General features: G+C 38.5%; 1 protein-coding gene across 2 annotated transcripts in view; it reads right to left on the bottom strand.

The window, feature by feature from the left end:
• MBOAT2 (membrane bound glycerophospholipid O-acyltransferase 2) overlaps window positions 1-20,869 on the bottom strand; it is a 104,190-nt gene that overhangs the window by 73,821 nt on the left and 9,500 nt on the right. The window contains exons 2-3 of one of the 2 annotated variants that reach the window (XM_075414811.1): window positions 13,209-13,354; window positions 8,843-8,920 (exon numbers count right to left, since the gene is read on the bottom strand). The exons of the other annotated variant lie outside the window; for it this stretch is intronic. Coding sequence (XP_075270926.1) covers window positions 8,843-8,920; window positions 13,209-13,354 — 224 coding nt within the window. The remainder of the gene's footprint in view (window positions 1-8,842; window positions 8,921-13,208; window positions 13,355-20,869) is intronic. 2 annotated transcript variants of the gene reach the window in all.

A 20,869-nucleotide genomic window follows, 5' to 3' on the forward strand; every position in this document is an offset into this window, starting at 1 on the left:
AAAGCATCATCATTTTTTACTTCTTCAACCATCTTTTAGCTCCAACCCAGACACTTTTTACACCACCACTTGCAGTACGGCGGGCATAACTGGCTTGCATAGTTTACAGCCAACAGTTCCATTAAGGACGACGAAATGATTGTTCACTGAGCTTGTCATAATTACTCAAGTGAAATTTGTCTCAAATATATATTTCACCAAAAAATAAAAAACTATGCAGAAGCATGCACTGAAGAGAAGAAAGTTGACTATAATATTCAGAATCCTTGCATCGAATTTCTTTATCAAACACCACCGGTTCAATTCAGTCAATGCCACGCAACCAGAATTTTTAATCAACTCTTACTAGCAGCAGTTTTTGCCAGGAACTGAAGAAGAACACAGCTTTCACTGAACTCTTCTAGGTACAATTTATTCTGCCACTTCATTTTGTAGGGAGTCTGATTTATTTGACATCAATAGTTTGCTGAGGTAATAAACCATGCAGCAACGATACCATGACTCAGAGCTCATTTGCTAGCAGTCAAGTTGCTTGGCAGCATGACAGGCAGAGTAATGCGCACTGAAGAAGAATCCATATAGATGCTACAGCTTTCAGAGATTACCAAACAAATACAGAGCCCAGAAAACACGACTTTATTCTCACCATCAATTTTCTTCTGCTTGATTGACTGTGCTCAGTCTCACTTTGAGCACAAAGATTAAAATAAAAAAACCCCCGAGAACTATGCAACCCAAAAAACAACAGCTACTCAGTCCCAACGTATATCTAACACACCCAGCCATTTTACACTACTGCTTTTTTTCCAGGAAAAGGTTGTCCTCTGTGTACTTATAGAAACCAAGTACACAGTGCAGAAAAACTACCTAGCAATTTAAAAAGTTTAAGGAAGAGAATCCTCTTTCAGGTAAGCATCAATACTCAATAATGTGTATAGCTACTTCATAAAATAGAAGTCCAAAAAATTTGTCACCCAAGTTTTCTCAAGTGTGATGATAGAGCTTTTATATACCAACAACGCTGTTAAAAATGCCTTTTCTTCTGCAAACTCAGTTCTTTGAATAACAAGTAAAATTTAAAAAAGGGGGGGGAATTCAAAAAACAGACTAAATTAGACTCTTCTCCCTGGAAATACAAAGTATACAATCAGAATTTATTCTAGTTGTATTAATGCAGCATATGCCCCTTTTCTACCAAAGCAATGGAAGTGGCTACACCACTTAAACAACAATGCAAAACAAGGCATTTTTTATTATCTTTATCAGCCTCTCTACTTAAGCAACAGCATTTACAAAGCTGCAGAAATTATGATTCTTGTCCTTCCTTCTTTCCGCCTATATGTACACAGAGCGGGAAACAAAGACTAAATACATGTATTTAACCTTTATTTAAAATACAGTGACAGACATTAATGACCAGAAAATTCCATTTCTATTTTCATTCCAGTCCTGTGAATTACAAAAATTATGATAAATAAAGGCCTTTCAATTCAAACACTCCAATTTTAAGCAGGATGATAACATATCAAGTTATTTTTCAACTTATACCTCTATTGTTTTAAAGAATGTATTGAGTTCTACCCAGCCACAGCCATGAGAGCTACAGGAAGTCATCAAAGTGGATGAACTTGTAATAGCTATTTAAAACAAATACTTTCAAAAGAAATTCGTAAGAATTACTAAGAAATTCCTTCACAGCTGTTTACTTCAACAAGTGCTCGCTTTTCCAGTTATTGAAGACTGTCATCCACTTACGTGGATATTTTTGTAACAGCCGGTCTTCAGCATACAGAGATGTATGCACCAGGCACCATCACTGCCTGGTGGTATTCAGTGTCTCCACTCACACCCTCCAAAATACAAATGTCTGACCTCTAGGTAAGCATCATCAAATATCAAATATATACCAAATTATGAAGCTATATAAGTTAGTAAAGCACACTCAAGAAAAAAAAAAATTCTAGCACTATAAATCTCAACTTCCAAGCTCCACAAAAGTAAACAAGGATATAGGGAGTTTTGTTGTTGCTTTGTTTTTTAGATTTGGTAGGCCAATTTTAAACTGTATGTGGTTTTGATGAGCAATTTGATGTAGAAGTGATGCAAAGAGCATGTCTGAAGCAGCTATTAAACTTCAAAGAACTGTGGAACATGCCCCATGCAAGCCCTGTCCCCACACATCGCCAAGGTAGCAGCAGCAGGATACCAGAATTTTGAGTTGTGCAGACCTCTCATCTGCACAGTTAACTCAAATTAAGACATTCTCAAGTAGATCACCTGATTTAACCATATAAAGAAGAAAGTCAGCAGTTAAAGGCAAAATTAACAGCCATGAGAAATTTTAATGAAAACACGAAGCCTGTTTCAGATCAAAAGCTTTAGTTCTGTGATAGTTCTATTTTAACTCTGGTTTTACCTTTTTAATATATAAGCTACATTCTTGAAGAAGAAAAAATAGCGTTTACCTCTTCACACAAGCAAGAAAAGTCTTTGCCGTTACACAAGCAAAACCTCAAAGATTTTATCTAACTAGGAAGACCATCTAGCAGTCAGACCATACACTTTGCTATTAAAAAAAAAATAATAAAAGTACTAACCAATTCAACAAGACAGGTGAAGCATCCTTCTGCATAGAGCCATAATCGTGTTTCTGCTGGCAGGAAAGTTTCCATCAAAAGGAAAACTGCAATCTCGCTTTCAATACCATTAACTCAACTTTTTGTAATGTTTGTCTGCTGAAACAGAAGTTCTCTCCATTTCTATCCCCAATATAAATACTGTACTGTCTTGTAGTTCCTTGATAAGAACCCGATGAGATTCTTAAAATACTTGGTTTCAGTCCCCCAGATAATTGCTATGGCTCTTTACATGAGATTCAGTATTTCCAAATCATTCCTTAATCCTGGCTACTAGAATGGGACAAAAATCTGTAATCTCACAGCTACTTTTGGAAATAAAAAAACCCTGATCATCTTTTTTTACATATTGAAGATTTGCAGTAGCTATTTTAGCTACAACACTGCTCACGCCGAGACAGATACATAGATATACATCTATCCTTTCTCAGAGGGCAATCAACAAGTGCAATCCCTTTTCTTTGGGAAAAGACATACCACTTCAAAATGGAAAACTGATTCTTTTTGGTTGATAGCTATTGAAATATGCTCATTCATTAGTCTTGGTGTTTATTTCTAACGGGGGAGTGTAAGATTTCTATGCATCCTGTAGAAATTCTACTGTTTAATATGTATTTGATTCTCATCTATACAAAATTACTATTTAATTGCTTTTTAATAAAATACAAACTTCATAATTATATAATTTTAACAGGTTTTTTTTGCATTTAACAGATCTGATAAGACAACAAAAACTGCCTGGAGTGACAGTACTTCTTTTTTTAGTCTTTGTGTTATTTAATGCTACAGAACCAGTAGATCTCATCTTCCTCCATCTTGCATTGATCCTTGGCTGAATGATAAGAACATACTTAATATTTTTCAGCTCTCAATTAGTTTCTTCAAATAAGTTTCTTATTTGCACTAGCTGTAGAAACAGAAATGCAGAAACATTGTGTTTGCATGTACAGAACATCTTACAACTACTAATACCTCAAATTCTGAATCCAGATACTTCCAGTGCTATGCCCACTGTCCTTTGGCAGCTACCTACGTACCACACATTTTAATTCAAGTTACAAAAATAAATCACAAATTTGTAACTGAGAAGTTATACCAGATAGCTTACAGCTGTCTGTATGCCCTCAGGTCTCCAAAGAACTGTAATTATATTGGCAGGCTTCCAATCCGGGATTTGCTAAAAATCGTTATTAGAAATGGATAGCATTTCTTAGTAAACCCATAACGATTGTTAGATATTGCTATTTCAGTCTGTTGATTTGATAATGTCTAATTTTAGATGCTGCTTCAGATCCTCTTGTGCAGATAAAAAAATCTTTATCCACATCATGTATGTTCTTCATAGACTAAGACATCTGTGATCAAATCAAAAGCAGACAGCAATCAAAAAAACTAAACCAAACTTGCATTTTCCTTAATAAAGCGCCTTTGAAAAGCAAACAGTTCAAAAAAACAGCCTAACTCCCATTTTCAAAAATCATTTCAGCTTAGGCATGCTCTCACTTCTGAAGATAGAAAGATGCTTACAAAAACCTTGCCAACAACTTGCAGGATGAGTGAGAGCAGGTTTCTTCATCCATTTTGTATTTCACTGAAACTGTAACTTTTAAACAATCCCTAACTTCATTTTCACAGCAATCTAAATTGTACACCAAGTAGCAAACTTGTCTATCAACGAGTCATGACATTCAGCATTTTAAACACCTGACAAATTAAATGCCTCAATTAACATGCTAAGTGTTCATTGAGATTTCTAATACCAAACCATTAAGTCCCATCCACTCCTCCTTTGCCAAATCTCCCACTGTTTGTCACACCCACAGCACGGCAAGCAGAAAAACGGGAACAAGGCATTACTCTGTCCTGACTCTGGCCAGGAGGCAGAACGGATCTTAATGAGGACTAACATTCCCAAATCCCAAGGGAACGGATGACCAGGAAGCATCTCCACAGGTGCCAGACCAGTTACAAACCGAAGTTTTTTTTACTCAAATTCAAGCACCTTTTTACATCACCATGTTCAAACAGCTCACATACATGACACTAGGTACAGTACAAATAACAGTGCACAAAAATAACACAGAACCACAGAATGGTTGAGGTTAGGACAGACCTCTGGAGGTCATCTGGTCCAACCCCTCTGCCCAGGCTGTGCCACCCAGAGCCAGCTGCCCAGGACTGTGTGAGTATCTGCAAGGAGGGAGACTCCACAACCTCTCCCACAGTAACAAAGTGTTTCTTGCTGTTCAGATGACACCTTCTGCATTTCAGTCTGTTGCCTCTGGTCCCATCACTGGGTACCACTGAGACCCTGGCTCCATCCCTCCAGGTATTCCTACACATTGATGAGATCCCCCTGAGCCTTTTTCTTCTCCAGGCTGAACACTCCCAGTGCTCTCAGCCTTTTCCTCATAGGAGAGATGCCCCAGTCCCTTCAACATCTTGTGCCACAAGGGCACACACACATCAACTCATTTATGTATTTACTGCTACCAGTTATCTCAGGTCTCTACATCCTTCACTAATTTACTTTTCATAACTTAAATATACCAGAAAACAGTTAAGTGAACTTTTTTTTTCTTTCCCAAAGCCAGAAATAACCTCCTTAAGCCTTAGCAGTTCAACTCCACTGACTTCTGGAACAAGGAAAGTGTTATCCCGCAACTTGAAGCATAACACAGAAGATATCAGACACGAGCAGCATGTCTATCACTTTATTTTACATTAATACATTCAAGAAAATTAAGTGAACAGTTTAACAGGAATTAATTGAAGTAAACAGATTCGATTTCTGCATTGACACAGCTGGGACTTCTATATTTTGTCAGTGAAGTCACCAAGAAAACTAACTTCAGTGAAGCAACTGCGAGCCCTATAATTAACCTTCCTTTCCCCACAGGCTTAGGGACAGTATTTACCAACCATAAAAATGAACAACCAAGTCAAAAGAGAAAGAATTACGTAGAAACTTTAAAAACTTTGTCATCAAATCACCTGTGCAAGCACTGCTTACATAGTTCTTAGCTAACATAAGCCAAATGCTTTAAGGAAAAATCTTGTGGCATTTGGGGTTTTGTCTTTTAAGACAAGTAGTAATTTCACAACCATAGAACAAACAGAAGAATTTAAGGGAAAAAAAAATACTAGCACCATATCAGTTACCAAATGCAAATTCGTTGGTATTGAGAACTTGCTTAAACACATTTTTCAGTTTCACAATTAACTGAGCCATGAAAGCAGCAAATAAGTATTAAGATAGCTTAGTCACAAATTAAAAAAATAAGAGCTTTCGAACCACTCAGGAGGGCTAGTATTACCACTGCACCTTTCACTTAAAAGCAGCATCATTTAAATAGGACGTAAATACAAAAACAATTGATCAATTGTAGTTGAATCCTAGTCTCAGCTAACTAATTTTCTGCTATTTAACTTTAAAAGAAAGTTTCTAAAATATAAAAGTAAAGTTTCCTTTCTTTTTAATATGGTCAGTTCTTTTTTTTGACCCCAGGGGTTTTACCTTTTTCTTTCTTTTCCTCCCTCCTCCCTTTTCTGTTGTTCAAGTAAGGTTTTCATCTTCAACATATCACGTACGGTCAAGACCAATCTAGAAGCAATAGCTGCACAACGTTCAGTTCCCTCAGGAAAATCCAAGGTAGGAACCTTGTAGAGGAGAGATTTTAAGATCCAATAGGAGTACATTAAGAAAGCAACAGAGGTTTAGAAGAGCATTAGCATCAGACTTGAAAGTTTGCTCTGCAAAACGTGGAAAATGCTACCCAGCACATAGCAGCTGGACAGATAAGCAGTCTAAGAACTTCAGCTGGCTCTTATTTGTTTAAACAGTACTTAGAGAGGCTGGAGAGACTGAGGAACTATATTAGCGGGTGGGAGAAGCAGGAAGGAGAGGGATAATGGTTTTCCCAATCCATCGAGTCATGAAACCTGCAGGACAGCAAGCAGGGCAGGGGAAAGAATAGGGGAAACTTACTTCCGTGAATGATTTCAGATAATAGATAAAAATATTTTGTACAATACACAAGTGGTTTTCCAACACAAAAATCACTTCAATCCATAAATCCAGAAGTGACTTGAACCCATCACGTATAGATATCTGATGTTCTATAATCTCTAAGTTTAAGCAGCTTACGAACAATGCAGGTAACCTCTAATTAGGATTGCCAGCCAATGGGTCCCTCCAAGACACACAAAGTCAATTCCAAAAGTTGGGCTATGCAGGTATATGCAAGTACTCTGATTAGCTGTACAGATACACACACACACCTCCATCCCCCCCCAGTGAAAACAGTGACAGGCCCTTCTCCAGTCCAGAGGCCAGGTGGTACCAGCTGCATCCTATTGTACAGCATTTAACCTTACCCCTGGGCTCCATGAGTCACTTTGCAGCCTGAAGACTAACATTTAGTTGCTGCTCAGACTACCAAACAAAGCTGCAAGTGGCATTTTCACAGCAGAAAATTAAAAGTACGTGGTAAATTCCTTCAGTAAAAGGTACAGGCATACAGAGACACCAGGCGGCATCACCCCTCCTGGGACACAGTGGCAACGGAGGGAGCAAATCTTGTACAGCCTTGCCTGTATCACCTGTTGGAAATGGCTCATGGAGCTTCCCACACAGCATCCAAGCATTGTCTACAACTTCAAGTAACAAATTGCTCCATTTGTTACATTTTTTTCCTCCACTGAAAGAGCTTTCTAGTTTTATGCAACGGTATGTTAATTCGTACTGCGACAGAGCAACCGAAGCCCAGTAGTCAAACCTCCGTTTCACCCTCCCACCAGCGCAGTAACTAAGAGAACTTAAATACACACCTGTGTATAGCACAGCTAACATTTCAGCAGATCAGGCCATGCAGTTGTTAAACCAGCTGGTGTGAATCGGGTGGATCAGGAACTAAGACCAGTGCAGGAATGTTAAATACACACATGCCTACCTGCCTCTCGCCATCAGAGAAATAAACTACTGCTAGATTTCCTTTCACAAGAAACCCACATAATTTGTTACGACAAAGACCAAAGTATTCCTACCTGGTACCTCACTTTGCAGCACTTAACCACAACAATAATTCACTTTAAACCATTAAGCTATGTAAATTACAGCTTACATTGTTACAATCTAAAGAGGAATCAATAAGAACAAGGTGCTTTAAATCAACTTGTAATCAAATAAACCATTACAATATAAACCAGCCATCCAACCAAACGAAGTTCTCTCATATCTGCAGTAGTTTGGATATATCAGGCACTGCAGAAAATCCTGAAAATAAGAGCCTAATATGGTATATTTCAAAAGACAATAAAACTATATTCAATAGCAGACTACAAAGAAGCTGAGTGTTCTAACAGGCAGAATCATGAACTAAGGCCACCCTAACTTTGCACTTTCCACATAAAGCAATTTTTGTTTTCGCTTCTTTAACCAGCATCTTTCCTGACAGCCTCACATACTTCAGGAACCTATTCAAGCAAGGATTTGCTATTTTACTAAACATTTATGCATGAATTAACACAGTGGAAACCTAATTTAGTTCTGATCTCTAGACTAGTGGAATAGTAAAAACATATGCATACAGTAATAAAATAAATGTCTTTCAATTGTTATAAAAGCAGGGAAAAGAGAAACAAGTGCTTGTTCTATATGGATTCAGATACTGCTAGGGTAATCATACGTTCAAGCAAACCTAAAATAATGCCCTACATATGTAACTTTACAATAGTATTCTTAACCTAAGACAGCATTCACACTGTGTTATTCTCACAAAAAAAAAAAAAAAAAAGGAAATGACAGACACTCAGTACCTAAAAAATTCTCTCACACAAATTCTGTTCCCTTCAGATATCTTCCTTCCACTAACACCGGCTGTTATGAAATCACATTTGTATAGCTAACTCATTTGTGAGACACCAAGAATTATTTATGATTAAGCAATGACAAAAAAAATCTGAATGCTGAGAACACAAAAGAAGTCTCAGTGGAACATTACCAACTGTAACAAGCTTTAAATATTCCAAAAAGATGGCAACAATACCCAAATAAGTCATTTTTTCTCCTGGAAATAAACCCACGGTTAACATTATTCAAATACTGAAATATTATGATACAACCAGAAGTATGGCATATGCGCACAGTTACTAAAAACCTAAACTGTAGTATTCCTGTAAAAAAATATTTTAGAAAGGAAACTTACTTGTGCATATTTTCCACTCCTATTATGACCATGATATAGTAGGAAATTCCACTTTGTATAACAAAATGTAAGGCATACCTAGGAGGGGGGGGGGGGGAAAACACAACAAAACAAAACAGTAAACCCTCGTGGCATTTTCATTAATGACAATAAACTGTATGTGTTTTTTTAACATGAAACTAAGGAGGTTTGTCAAACTTTAACCCCATCACTGTTTCAAAAAACCCAGCTTTGTCCTATTTCGGTTTTCTGCAGCTCTCCCTTCTGTTGAGAGCGTAGCACAGATAGCAGTAACGAACAAAAAACTACAGACTTAGCTAGAATTCTCCAAATCATGAACAAAAATACAGTAAATGCTGATAATCCTTAAAATACAAAGAATACATGTCATAATACTTTCACTTGTCATTACTTCATGTGTAAAAAACCATGAATGATTCGTGGTTCAATTTCCATACTCATTGTTTTACCCGTTTGCAAAAACAGGTATCTCATAAAGCCAACACCACAATATCAGTATTTGAGAACATTTCCTGGTGAATAGAAATGGTGATTCACTGCAGTTCAGTGAGACCTGAACAGGCTGGAGAGTTGGGCAGAGAGGAACCTGATGAAGTTCAACAAGGGCAAGTGCAGGGTCCTGCACCTGGGGAGGAACAACGCCATGCACCAGTACAGGCTCAGGGCTGACCTGCTGGAGAGCAGCTCTGCTGAGAGGGATCTGAGCCAGCAGTGTGCCCTTGTTGCCAAGAAGGCCAATGGGATCCTGGGGTGCATCAAGGGAGGTTCTCCTTCCCCTCTACACTGCCCTAGTGAGGCCCCATCTGGAGTACTGCATGCAGTTCTGGGCTCCCCAGTTCAAGAAAGATGAGGAGCTACTGGAGAGACTACAAAGATGATGAGAGGACTGGAGCATCTGTCCGATGAGGAAAGGCTGAGGGAGCTGGGCTTGTTTGGTCTGAAGAAGTGAAGGCTGAGAGGGGACCTCAGAAATGCTTATAAATATCTCAAGAGCGGGTGTCAGGAGGATGGGGCCAGACTCTTTTCAGTGGTGCCCAGTGACAGGAGAAGGGGCAATGGGCACAAACTGAGGCACAGGAAGTTCTGTCTGAACATGGGGAAGAACTTCTTCACTCTGAGGGTGACGGAGCCCTGGAACAGGCTGCCCAGGGAGGTGGTGGAGTCTCCTTCTCTGGAGATATTCAAGACCTGCCTGGACGCAGTCCTGTGCAGCCTGCTCTAGGTGACCCTGCTTTGGCAGGGGGGTTGGACTAGATGATCTCCAGAGGTCCCTTCCAACCCCCACCGTTCTGTGATTCGGTGTGATTCTGTCATTCTGTCCAGCCAGCCTCTTTCCCCGGGTCATCAATAACTGATAAAGGGATGCCAATGAAGGTCTCAAACACAAACAAAAAACCCTACACACCAACAACCCACAGATCTATTCCTCAAAGGTGCTTTAACCTCTTGTTATTTGTTTTTCACAGCTTAGCACCATAGCTACCACACCATTGTTATTTTGGGGGGTTGTTTTGTTTTTTAAAAGAGTTGTACTTCAGTAAGCTAGTAGAGCACTGGTGGCAAACCATTGCCAGTGACTGGGGAGAAGCATCTGACCTTCAGTAAGTTGATTCTCTTTCACTCTGATACTTGGATGCCTCAGCAGCACACTTGCATGTACTCAAGTGACACACTGATCTAGTTTTGGAATTTTTCCCATAAAAGGCAGCCTAAAAAGCAGGTACTATTTTGTTATACTGATTCTGTTTTATTTCACCTTATCATCAGCAATTTCCTAATTTCAATCCTCATCTATTTGTAAGGAAGTCTTAAAAGACCTTTGACAAGAAACCCAGTTCTACCAGCTAAAATCCTACAAAGTCTACACATGATAACCCGAGGTAAAAAATTCACTTGGATATTAACTGACCTTGAAAATCTTGACTTTTTATGGAAGATCCAATCTGCACATGCTCCCACGCTTCACTACTAGCTAGTCTCATCTAAGATATGACTACCTAAAATTTAATCTAATTATTTAAATTAATATAATAATGAATTAAAAACATTTAATATAAGAAATTGCAAATTAAAAAAGTATTCGCTTTTTCTTTTCATATCAGCCATGTATTGGCAATACTGTGTAGCAAAGAGAGGCATTAGTGAAATGACAAAAACTTAAGAGGTTTGCTTCTTAAACAGAGAAAGGGACATAAGATATCAAATTGAAAAAATTTGGGTTGAAATGGAGTACTATATTAAGATTATAGTCTCTGAATATATTTCTCTTTCGGAGTTATTAACAGTAGCAATATGATTGATCTCTGATTGAAAAATTGAAGGGATGTGTTTAAAATTTACTACTTCATGTTGTATTTAGCTACATACAAAGGTTATTCTAGGCCTTTTACACTACTTGCTATTATCCCAAGGGAATTATCCCTTCTCTTCCTGTCCCACATCACTACCACAAGCACTAGAAATGTGACCATAGACTAATACACCTGAAACTGAAGAGGACAACATGACAACTCAATTATTTTTAAAACAGTGCAGATTCCAAACTATCTTCCACATTCAGGTTTGCATGAGATTTCCTGCAAGTCTGTATTTATTATAAATGCTATAAGAAAACAGGAAGTTTTCCCCTTCTACACTCAGGTTATAACACGACTGAAGAGTTGCTGAAAGCTTACCATGGGATTATAACCCATACATATACTTGATTCCTTGGGGAGGGGTGAGGGGAACCAAATAAAAACCCTCAGAGATGCTTGTAGAACACACACTTTGGCAACAGGAAAAAGCATTGGCACAAGTGCAACAGAAGTAACAGCTTTCTAAAGAATGTGTACTTTTAAGACCTCAAATTATGTTCTTTTTGGCATTTTTAAAAGGTTTTAGTTCCATGATTGTAAGAAAAAAATCTTTTAGCAAAATAGAAATTCATTGCTAAAAAATTGCTTGAAGTTCGATCTAAAGCAAACTAGAATAATCTGGATTTCTACTATGGCATAAGATTTCTCTCCAAGTTCTTTTCCAGGGCATATTTTCCACAAATCTTTATTTATGTCTGCTGGGGGTGGAAGTTGTTTCTTTCTGAAGTCTCCCGTCCCCGAATTTCAGATATTAACATATTGTTAACACTTTCTAATACAAGCTACTATTAATCATTTCTGTTTCCAAAGGAATGCAATACAGAATGTGCTTCTAAAGCTTACATGGCTCTCTCAAAACCCACACACAGTAGCACCTATCTCCCGTATCATCCTCCTCATTCAGTGCTAAGACTGGAAGTCTTTGACATCAGATCATTCTCTCAAAGCAGAATACCATGGCCAAAAGTTTTAAGAAACGCATGGGAGTTATGGAAATATATAAAGGTAAATTGCACATGTAAATCTGAAGAATAAAACTTACTGCTTTTTCTTTTCCTAAATTCCGAAGTAATACATATTAACTAATATTGAGAAGCCTCTGCAACATGGCAATGTAGAGGCCAAATCCATGGTCTGGAATTCTGAAATATATTTCTACACATTCTGTGTGTGCACACACATCTTCCCACCTGCACAACAGCATGACTGATTCCCCCTAGTTCAGTAATACTCTACAACAGTCAGTTGTCTTCTACATACCTAAAGCTGAGCAAGCACTTTGTTTACAATGCAATAAAATAAAACTGGCACTTAATTTATCTTAAGCCAGTTTGGGAAGATGAGAGCCATTTAGTAAGCTAATTCTGGAGGAAAAAAACTTTTCACTGAAGTAAATGCATACCCCTTATTAGCCCTACTAACACTTTGGCTTGCTACACTGTGAAAAGACCAAACACCACCCTCCCTCCAAAACACAAAAGAAAAAATCCTCGCACACAAAACTCTCAAATCAAGGCCAGCTCCTTTCCAAGTGTTTTATACTACTAGGAGCACCATCAGCACTGCAGTTCTGGCCACTCTTCCTACAAAAAGGCAGATTATATTCAATATTGCGAAGAAGACACAGCAAGTTACCTCATGCAGTGAATATTTAACAGACATTATCTTAGTCATCACACCTGTGCTGTGCCTCAAGAGAATACCTTTCAAGTAAGTTTACAGAAAACCTGGCACAAGTTAAACAAACTGCACCTGCTCCATACTCCCCAAACCACAGGAAGACAGTATGTTAGTTACCAGTTTGCAAATGGAAGATCCTTCAAAATTTGTGCACTGCATCAGAAAATTTAAGCCAATTTCTGTAAGTTTGCAGTAGCTAAAAACCACAGAATTGGGTAATAATGGTCTTCATAATGAAACTTTGCTTGCCCACAAACAAGAAATGAGAATATATAAATCCCTGAAAAGTGAATTTAAGTGCAACTTACCATCCAAAACAAAAAAGTGCAAGATAAAGGCCCAAGAGAGTTGCAACAACATGTCTTATAAATGGGCTAGTTTTGCTTGAATGAAGGTATGTTCGAAACCAAATAGCCGCAAGCAAGGCAAACAGTTGGCACACTACAAAGTTGACCTGCATAAAAAAAAAGAAAAGAAAAAAAACTTCTCACACACTTGTGTATTAAAAATTAATGCAACTATCCACACATCATTAGCAATTTGCAGAACCTCTGGCTCTGCCATGGCTCTTACCACAGCATGTCAGCCTCAAAGAGCTTCTCCTGAGAACCCCTCCCCTCATAAAACACAACACAGTGCTCCCCCCGAGCAGCTAAGAAAAGACACACCAAACCTGCAGAGGCAATCTGTGTATGAATCAAGGCAAAAATTTTTTTTTTTTTTTTTTTTTTTTTTTAACATATTTTCCTGTAAAATTTCTATGTACCAAACCACTCAATCATGGAATCATTTATACTCTTCCAGTAATGCGAAGATCTGGGTTGGGTTTTTATCTGTTTTTTAAGTGAGTGTGACTTGGAAATACACATCAGCTACACAAATCACCGGCAGATCACTCCAGTGGCCTGTGCAGAAGCAAGGCTCAACAAAGTGCATTTCAGTGGTACATAATCAGATAAACTGCTTGGTTGCACACTGGATTTTTTTCTTGTACATTCAAGTGGGATAGTTTCAGAAACTCCTCCTCCCTTCAGGCCGTTTGTTCTAGAAGATAGAAAATCTCTTGTACATTAAATATTTAAAGACATTAGGACACTGAAAGGAAAAGTGGAATTAAAAAAAACACACCAGTGAGTAAAAAGAATCATTCTGACTGTGGCCTGAAAAAAAATTTAACAGTAAGGGCACATTAAAGAAATCATTTCCTCAAATACAGCAACTGCTACCAAAAGTGGCTGAAGCTACAAAAAAGCCAGCTGAATTCCTTTATTTAGGAAAGAACATTTCCCTCTCCTTGTATTTTCTTCTTCCATAGAAAACCAGGTAACAGTTGTCTGTGTCTAACAGCAGCATCCCCAGCCATCACAAGCAACAGCTTGGGGACCACTCCAAGTCATAAGCACTTCAACACAAGAAAGCTGCACATACTGCATGCTTGAATAGTTCTTAGCACAAGAGCGTTTTAGTCTGTTGTCACTTCACTGAAATATATACTTAATACCACAGGGTACAATGACAACACTATTTTTATGTTTATGACAGCAGGCCTAATAATGATGCTTGCAGCAAGACAGTGCACGCCTCCAGCACTATAATTCAACTAGTCCATTCCATCATTTTTCAGCCAAGCTTCAGGCAGCAACAGGTAAGGGTGTGAGAGTATGCAAACATAGTTAAATTTAAAGTAGAAGCTAAATAACACAACTACGTACAGAACTCTCGTCTTCGTAAGAAATTCTCCATTTGCAAATCCAAGGATAATTCCCCTTGTTCTGAAGCTCTCTAAAAACTTCTGTAATACCAAGTTACACGCAAGCATTAAGTGCAAGCAGGGAAAGAGGCTCAAGAAGGCAGGGCTGGGCTGTTCTTTTTAACCAGAGCCGTTCCCTGAACTAAACCATCATATACACTTTGCCATCTATTCTCTTACTCCCACATTTACATTATGCTTTTAATAGTATTTGAAAAATCCTAAATGAATGAGGAGATATCCTTTCAGGGCATAACCTGACCTGTTTTCTCCCCTTTATAAGCAATGATGCAAGTGAAATGGAGCGAGGTTTACAACTCAGGATGAGTCTGTGGATTTAGTAGAAAGGTTTCATATGAAACAGTGAAGTTAAATGAACCACTGAAAGGGAAATAAATAGATAATGTTTAAAAAAAAGGGCAAGAAAGAAAAGTTAAAGACAAGAAACTATGAATTCAGTATCAACATTTATTTTGGATATCTATCACAGAAATTATGCTATGTATACCACAGAGCATGTTTCTGACCCAAGAAACTTGCACTCCGGACAGACTAGAAGAGGAAGGGAGACAGAGGAGAAAATTGGGACAGATATGCAATGAAGCTGACATGAAGAGACAGAGGGAAGAAATCAGCATGAATACTTGTCTATAAGTGTCTATAAGTTATAGCACAGGCACAAGTCAGCTTTACTGCTTTTACTGAATGTCCAGAAATCACCGCTTTGGCTGGTAATTTGCCAATTGTCTCATGGTGCCCTATTTCTCAGATTACCCCTCAAAGCAAGCCACCAGGACCCAGGGAAGAAGAAATGTCATCACCTGGCTCCTACTATTACCACAGCAAAAGGCAGAAGTGCTTGGCACCTCTGACCATCATCACTATAGGAGCAGCCACAAGTGAAACAACAAACCTTGAATTTCACAATTCAGGATGAGCAGGCAGGTTAGAGAATGTGAAAAATCCTCATAAAAACATGCAAAAAGAATCCGATAAAGGTGACCCCCTCTTCACTCCCTACCTGCTGACCCCTTTCCTGGGCACTTGCTCTTGCTTTTCTTATTTATTCAAATTACTAAATCCATATCTGAAAAACAGTATCCCATTAAACAAACAAAAAAACACAAAAAAACCAAAAAATGATAACACCTTCCCCAGTAAGGATATTTTGAGAACAGCAGTAAAATGCAGGATATCATACGTTTAGACCAACCCCACCAGCAATACTCCCAGGGACATCAATTAATGATGTTGGTGTTTTGAACACAAAACTAAGTGACTTGAGCCACACAACCTTGTTTCGAAAGTCTTCCTCTCAAGTGACTCCAAAACTACCAGCGGGTGTTTTTAAACAGCTCTTCCCAAAAATTGCACAAACATATGCATACTTGGATACATAAAAGACATCTCCACAATGTTCAGATAACCCCTGAATTCCTTCTCCACTCTTACCAATCCAATCCTTACACTTGCTTCACAGGCCACCGAAATGCAGATTACAAAGCACCAATGGTTTTGCAGACTTGAATCACATCAAATCCTCTCAAAGGTTTAAATACATATTTGTAAAATCGAGCTATGCAGCAGTTAAGATTTGAAAGCCATGCAACTTCAATTTAGCCTGTATACGTACCTAACTTCTGATAATATTCTTTCAGCTGCTTTATTCCATTTTTCCCAGCAGGATTTCTGCTTCATTCAGCAAATGGACAATTGCCCAGTTTTTGCCCTCATCCTATGACCCATTAAATGCTCACCATCTGCATCCTACACTGAATACAAAAACCTCACATTTCCCCATAGGCATGCTTATGGAGATCTGTCCATAATGTGGGAAGACTACATGCAATAAATGAATTTTGCGAGACCAGTATTATTATTCCTGTTCTAAAAGTGGGTGACTGGCACACAATAATGAAAGCCCAAAGAGTAAAAATAAAGCCCATTAACTTTGGTTGCCTTTCAGACACACTCAGAGTCTGATTTTTCAGCCAGTACTTTTAGCAGAATTTTAACTGGAGCTGGAATTTGGAAAATGTAACTTCAGCTGCTGTTATAAATATCCAGCACTCCTATAAGTTAGACTCAAAGTATCTCAAAATGCAAGCAAAATTGAAAATCATCACTGTGACATATTTTGATTTTATTCTTTCTCCAGGACACTAGAACTCTGTCGTTTACTAGTGATCTGAATAAGAGAAGGAGCTCATATGGAAGAGTTTGTGACCACTACTGGGCTGTGTTATAGTCACATAGGTAATCTTCGTCTCATAGTTTTTCTGACTTTTAAGCATCTGCTATGACAGGCTATCTATTCACGTAGCAAGCAATTTGAATATCTGATTTCTTAGATTTTAACAAGAAACAGAAAACACAGCGTTTGCACCACAAAGTCACCACTTACCCATTCACAATTACCTGTGGCTGCTTCAGCCCAAAGCACAGATTTCTACCACTTCAGCCATCACAAATATGTACTCATTTCCACATGGAAACAACATTAATCCCTTGCTGATACCATAGCAGCTAGAAAGAGAAACAGAGTCTCTGGGGTCCCAAATTCTATCCCATTCACTTCCAACTCCAGCAGCGAGATAATGCATGCATCTACACAGCATTTTAGTTTATCACAGGAGAGGGCTTCTGAAGCAAGCCTCCCAGTCACTCTCACTTGAGACGCTTCGGCATGCATTGTACAGTGGTATCGAACACACAAACTCAATTTCTTTTAAGCTAAACTGATCTAGAACATCTGCTCCAAAGTGAACATTTAGCATATGGACTGACCTAGGCAAAAGCAGTATTTCCTGAAACTATTACAGCATCGTTGTTGGATCCTCAATGCCAACCACTTCATTCCACAGAAACGTTCCTCCTGTACTGCACTACTTGTGAAGTAAACGAAGTCAAAATTTAACATCCAGCCTTTTCCTAATTACATCTCCCACCTTTACATACATTGACCAGGGTGGAGCTGACATACAGCTCCACTGTACCCACACACTGAGGTACACGAAGAACTGAAGATACACAACTTGCCTTGAAATAGAACACAAAAATTATCCAGCTTCCTAGAAGACAAACAAACAGCCACTCAGACAGCAAGCAAGCAGTGACAAGGACAGAGCTGGACATCCTCATGAAAGTTTCCACAAAACCAGGTGCTCAACCAAGCAGTTACTCTGTTGGCAAATGTTATACACTGCAACATTGGGGAATAGTATACTTGCGTACCTTATGAAAACTTCTATCAAGCTCTTTAATATTGTGAGTATGGGCAAAATACAACTTTTAAACACCTCATGACTTGGTCAGATGTGAGCAGAACAACCACAAAGAACAAAGACAACACATTCCCGAAAGCAGCGCGATTCATTCCTCAAACCAAATTCTAACTTGCCTCCCCAAAGTCATAAAAATCTGTTCCAATAAGCAGCTCTGGTTTTATAGAAGAAATAAAAAAGCTCTGATCCACTTAAAGCTGAGGCTTCCCAGGGGAAAAAATTTCTGATGCAGATGCATGGAATGGCAAGTTTCACCCTGAGTAGTTGTAATTTAGAACATGTATACGAAAACAAACACAGAATTTTTTACCTCCTCAGGCAGAGGTCACATCAACAGCTCAGCTTATAATAAGAGTAACACTTCAAAGTCCCATACAGAGAGCAATGTGTAATGGAAAGCTATGTGCATGTAAGAACAAAAAACTTACAACGATAGTGCAAATTATCAGCACTGGTTATTCAGCAATGATTAATGCAGGTATGTAATAAATACTTAGACACATTAAGCTATTATGAAATCTGCTGTATGTATTCTAGCAATTTAAAAAATAAATCCACTATTTTGGTGCAAGACCAGCCATACAGCCAGTGCAGTTTACAGGCACACTTTGTGCCAAATGTTAACAGTAAAACATGAGCACAAATTCACAGTTTCAATGTTTGGAGTAGCTACATAAAATGCAAATCCATTATATCATTAACTGCATTAAGCCTTCTACATAACAGATTTTCCATTTGCATGACCTTAGCAAAAATCACAAGAAAGTTTATAATAAAACTTTTAAAGATATTTATTCTAGTCTTTTAAAAATTGAAATGTAATTTAAGCCATGCATTTGTAAAAACAAAGTTATTTCTTAGGAAAAAAGTGTTTGAGGGATCATTTCTTTACATAAAGCAAAGGAGAAAAAGGTCACTGACCGCTGCAAGGATTTCTATCATCAAGAGGAAGTTTTGGACAAACATTTTATTTGAACAGCTGGAAATCTCCAACCTTCCGACATAAGCAGCATCTTTAATTAACCATTAAAGAAATTTTTTAAGCCCATGTTAAAAAGAAATACAGAAGAAAATATTATTTCTCCTATAAAACTAATTTTTAGTATGTGCAATTTTATCCATTAATTCAGATATCCATTTTATCCATTCATTCAGATTTTAAGCAGAGAGAACTTTACTTATACAGATAATTCCTAACTGCATGGCACAAAGGCACAAATTAACCATACAGGCCCCCCCAGCCTACAATCCACTGAGAAGCAGCAACATGATTGTATAAAGTTCTTCTTACTAGCTCCAGCAAGGCACCGAGAGGCACACAGAAGAACAACACTGACTATAAGGACCTCACAAGAGAAACAATGGTCTAGCGGGTGGAACACCAAGTAAGATTCAGGAATACTGTATTTTATTCTTGAGTTGGGGCTGTTCAGCCCCGGAGAAGAGAAGGCTCCGGGGTGACCTTATAGCAGCCTTCTAGTACCTGAAGGGGGCCTACAGGAAGGATGGAGACGGGTTTTTCACAAGGGTGTATAGTGACAGGACAAGGAGGAATGGCTCTAAACTACAAGAGAGCAGATTCAGATTAGATATTAGGAAGAAATTCTTCACCATGAGGGTGGTGAAACACTGGAACAGGTTGCCCAGAGAAGTTGTGGCTGCCCCCTCCCTGGAAGTGTTCAAGGCCAGGCTGGATGGAGCTCTGAGCAACCTGGTCTAGTGGAAGACACAAACTCTTTGGAAGTTACCTTTCTTTGTGCTTCTACATTTTCTCTTTTTAACAAATCTCCGATCAGACTGCAATGAATGCCTACAGCCTCAGTAACACACTTCAGATGAATTAAAGCTGAAGTGGAGTTTTTGTTTGGTTTTGTGTGGTTTTCTGCGGGGCTTTGTTTTGGTTTGTGGTTTTTTGTTATTTGTTTTGGTTTGTGGTTTTTTGTTATTTGTTTTTTTTTTTTTTAAAAAAGGCAGTTTAGTTCTTATTGCTGATGAAATAGGCTTTGTAAGAAGATCACCCAAATACAAGCAGAAGCACAGAAGCCTACCTGATCATGCACAGAGCCTAAACCAACAGTTTTAAAACGCAAAAGGCTTCTTCATAGGTAACAGTCAAGAACCTGCGGAGATGATGATCCCACAGCCAGAGATTTAAGGGGTTTTCTTCCCCATTTTGCCACACCATGGTATGTTTCTTCCACAGAATTCAGTTCTTGGCTTGGAAGATGCCAGCATTTCTTGTCTCCCGTGTACAGCCATTTTCCGTCCCCCACTCTACCACAAAAACAAAGTTATTGCAGATGCTTCCTGCTTTGCCTGACGGGGCCAGTGAGCAAGGCGTATCGAGCAGCATTCCTATTCTCCCATCTTCAGCCCTACTTTTCAACAACTATAGTTATTAGAGAGAAAAGACATTTTAAAAAACTTTTAGAATATGAACTACAAGAGCACTTTTAAAAGAACTCTTGCAAGAGCTAGGAGATCAAGACAGAATAACATCCATTTTCTTTAACAAGAAGCTCTGATCTTCAAGCTGAGGCTTTGACTTTTTTCTAAATCTATAGCGCTATTCTAGCAGTACCATTTTAAACACAAATCCCTTCAAGCATCGTATTTGTTGACACATGCTTTCAAAAGATTGCCAAACCTTATCACAAGTAGCAAAGCCTCAGTTGTGCCTTGTATCTCAAACACCAGCTTGCCTTTTTTGCCAGTTAGGTCAAAACCATTTCCCTTTTCCACCAAAACAGTCAGTTGAGGAATTAAAAGAATCTACAGATGTTCACAACAAGCTACTTGTATGCAGGAGAGCTGACACTTCTCCACAGCAACCAGACAGCAGTACAGATGGATCTTCTGTCCTATTGCTAACCTTCACCCAGTATAAAAGAAAAGGAACAAACAGCTTGTACAATTATCCAATAATTGCCTACTG

The sequence above is a fragment of the Opisthocomus hoazin genome, chromosome 2, assembly GCF_030867145.1.
Source record: "Opisthocomus hoazin isolate bOpiHoa1 chromosome 2, bOpiHoa1.hap1, whole genome shotgun sequence".
Lineage (NCBI taxonomy): Eukaryota > Metazoa > Chordata > Aves > Opisthocomiformes > Opisthocomidae > Opisthocomus > Opisthocomus hoazin.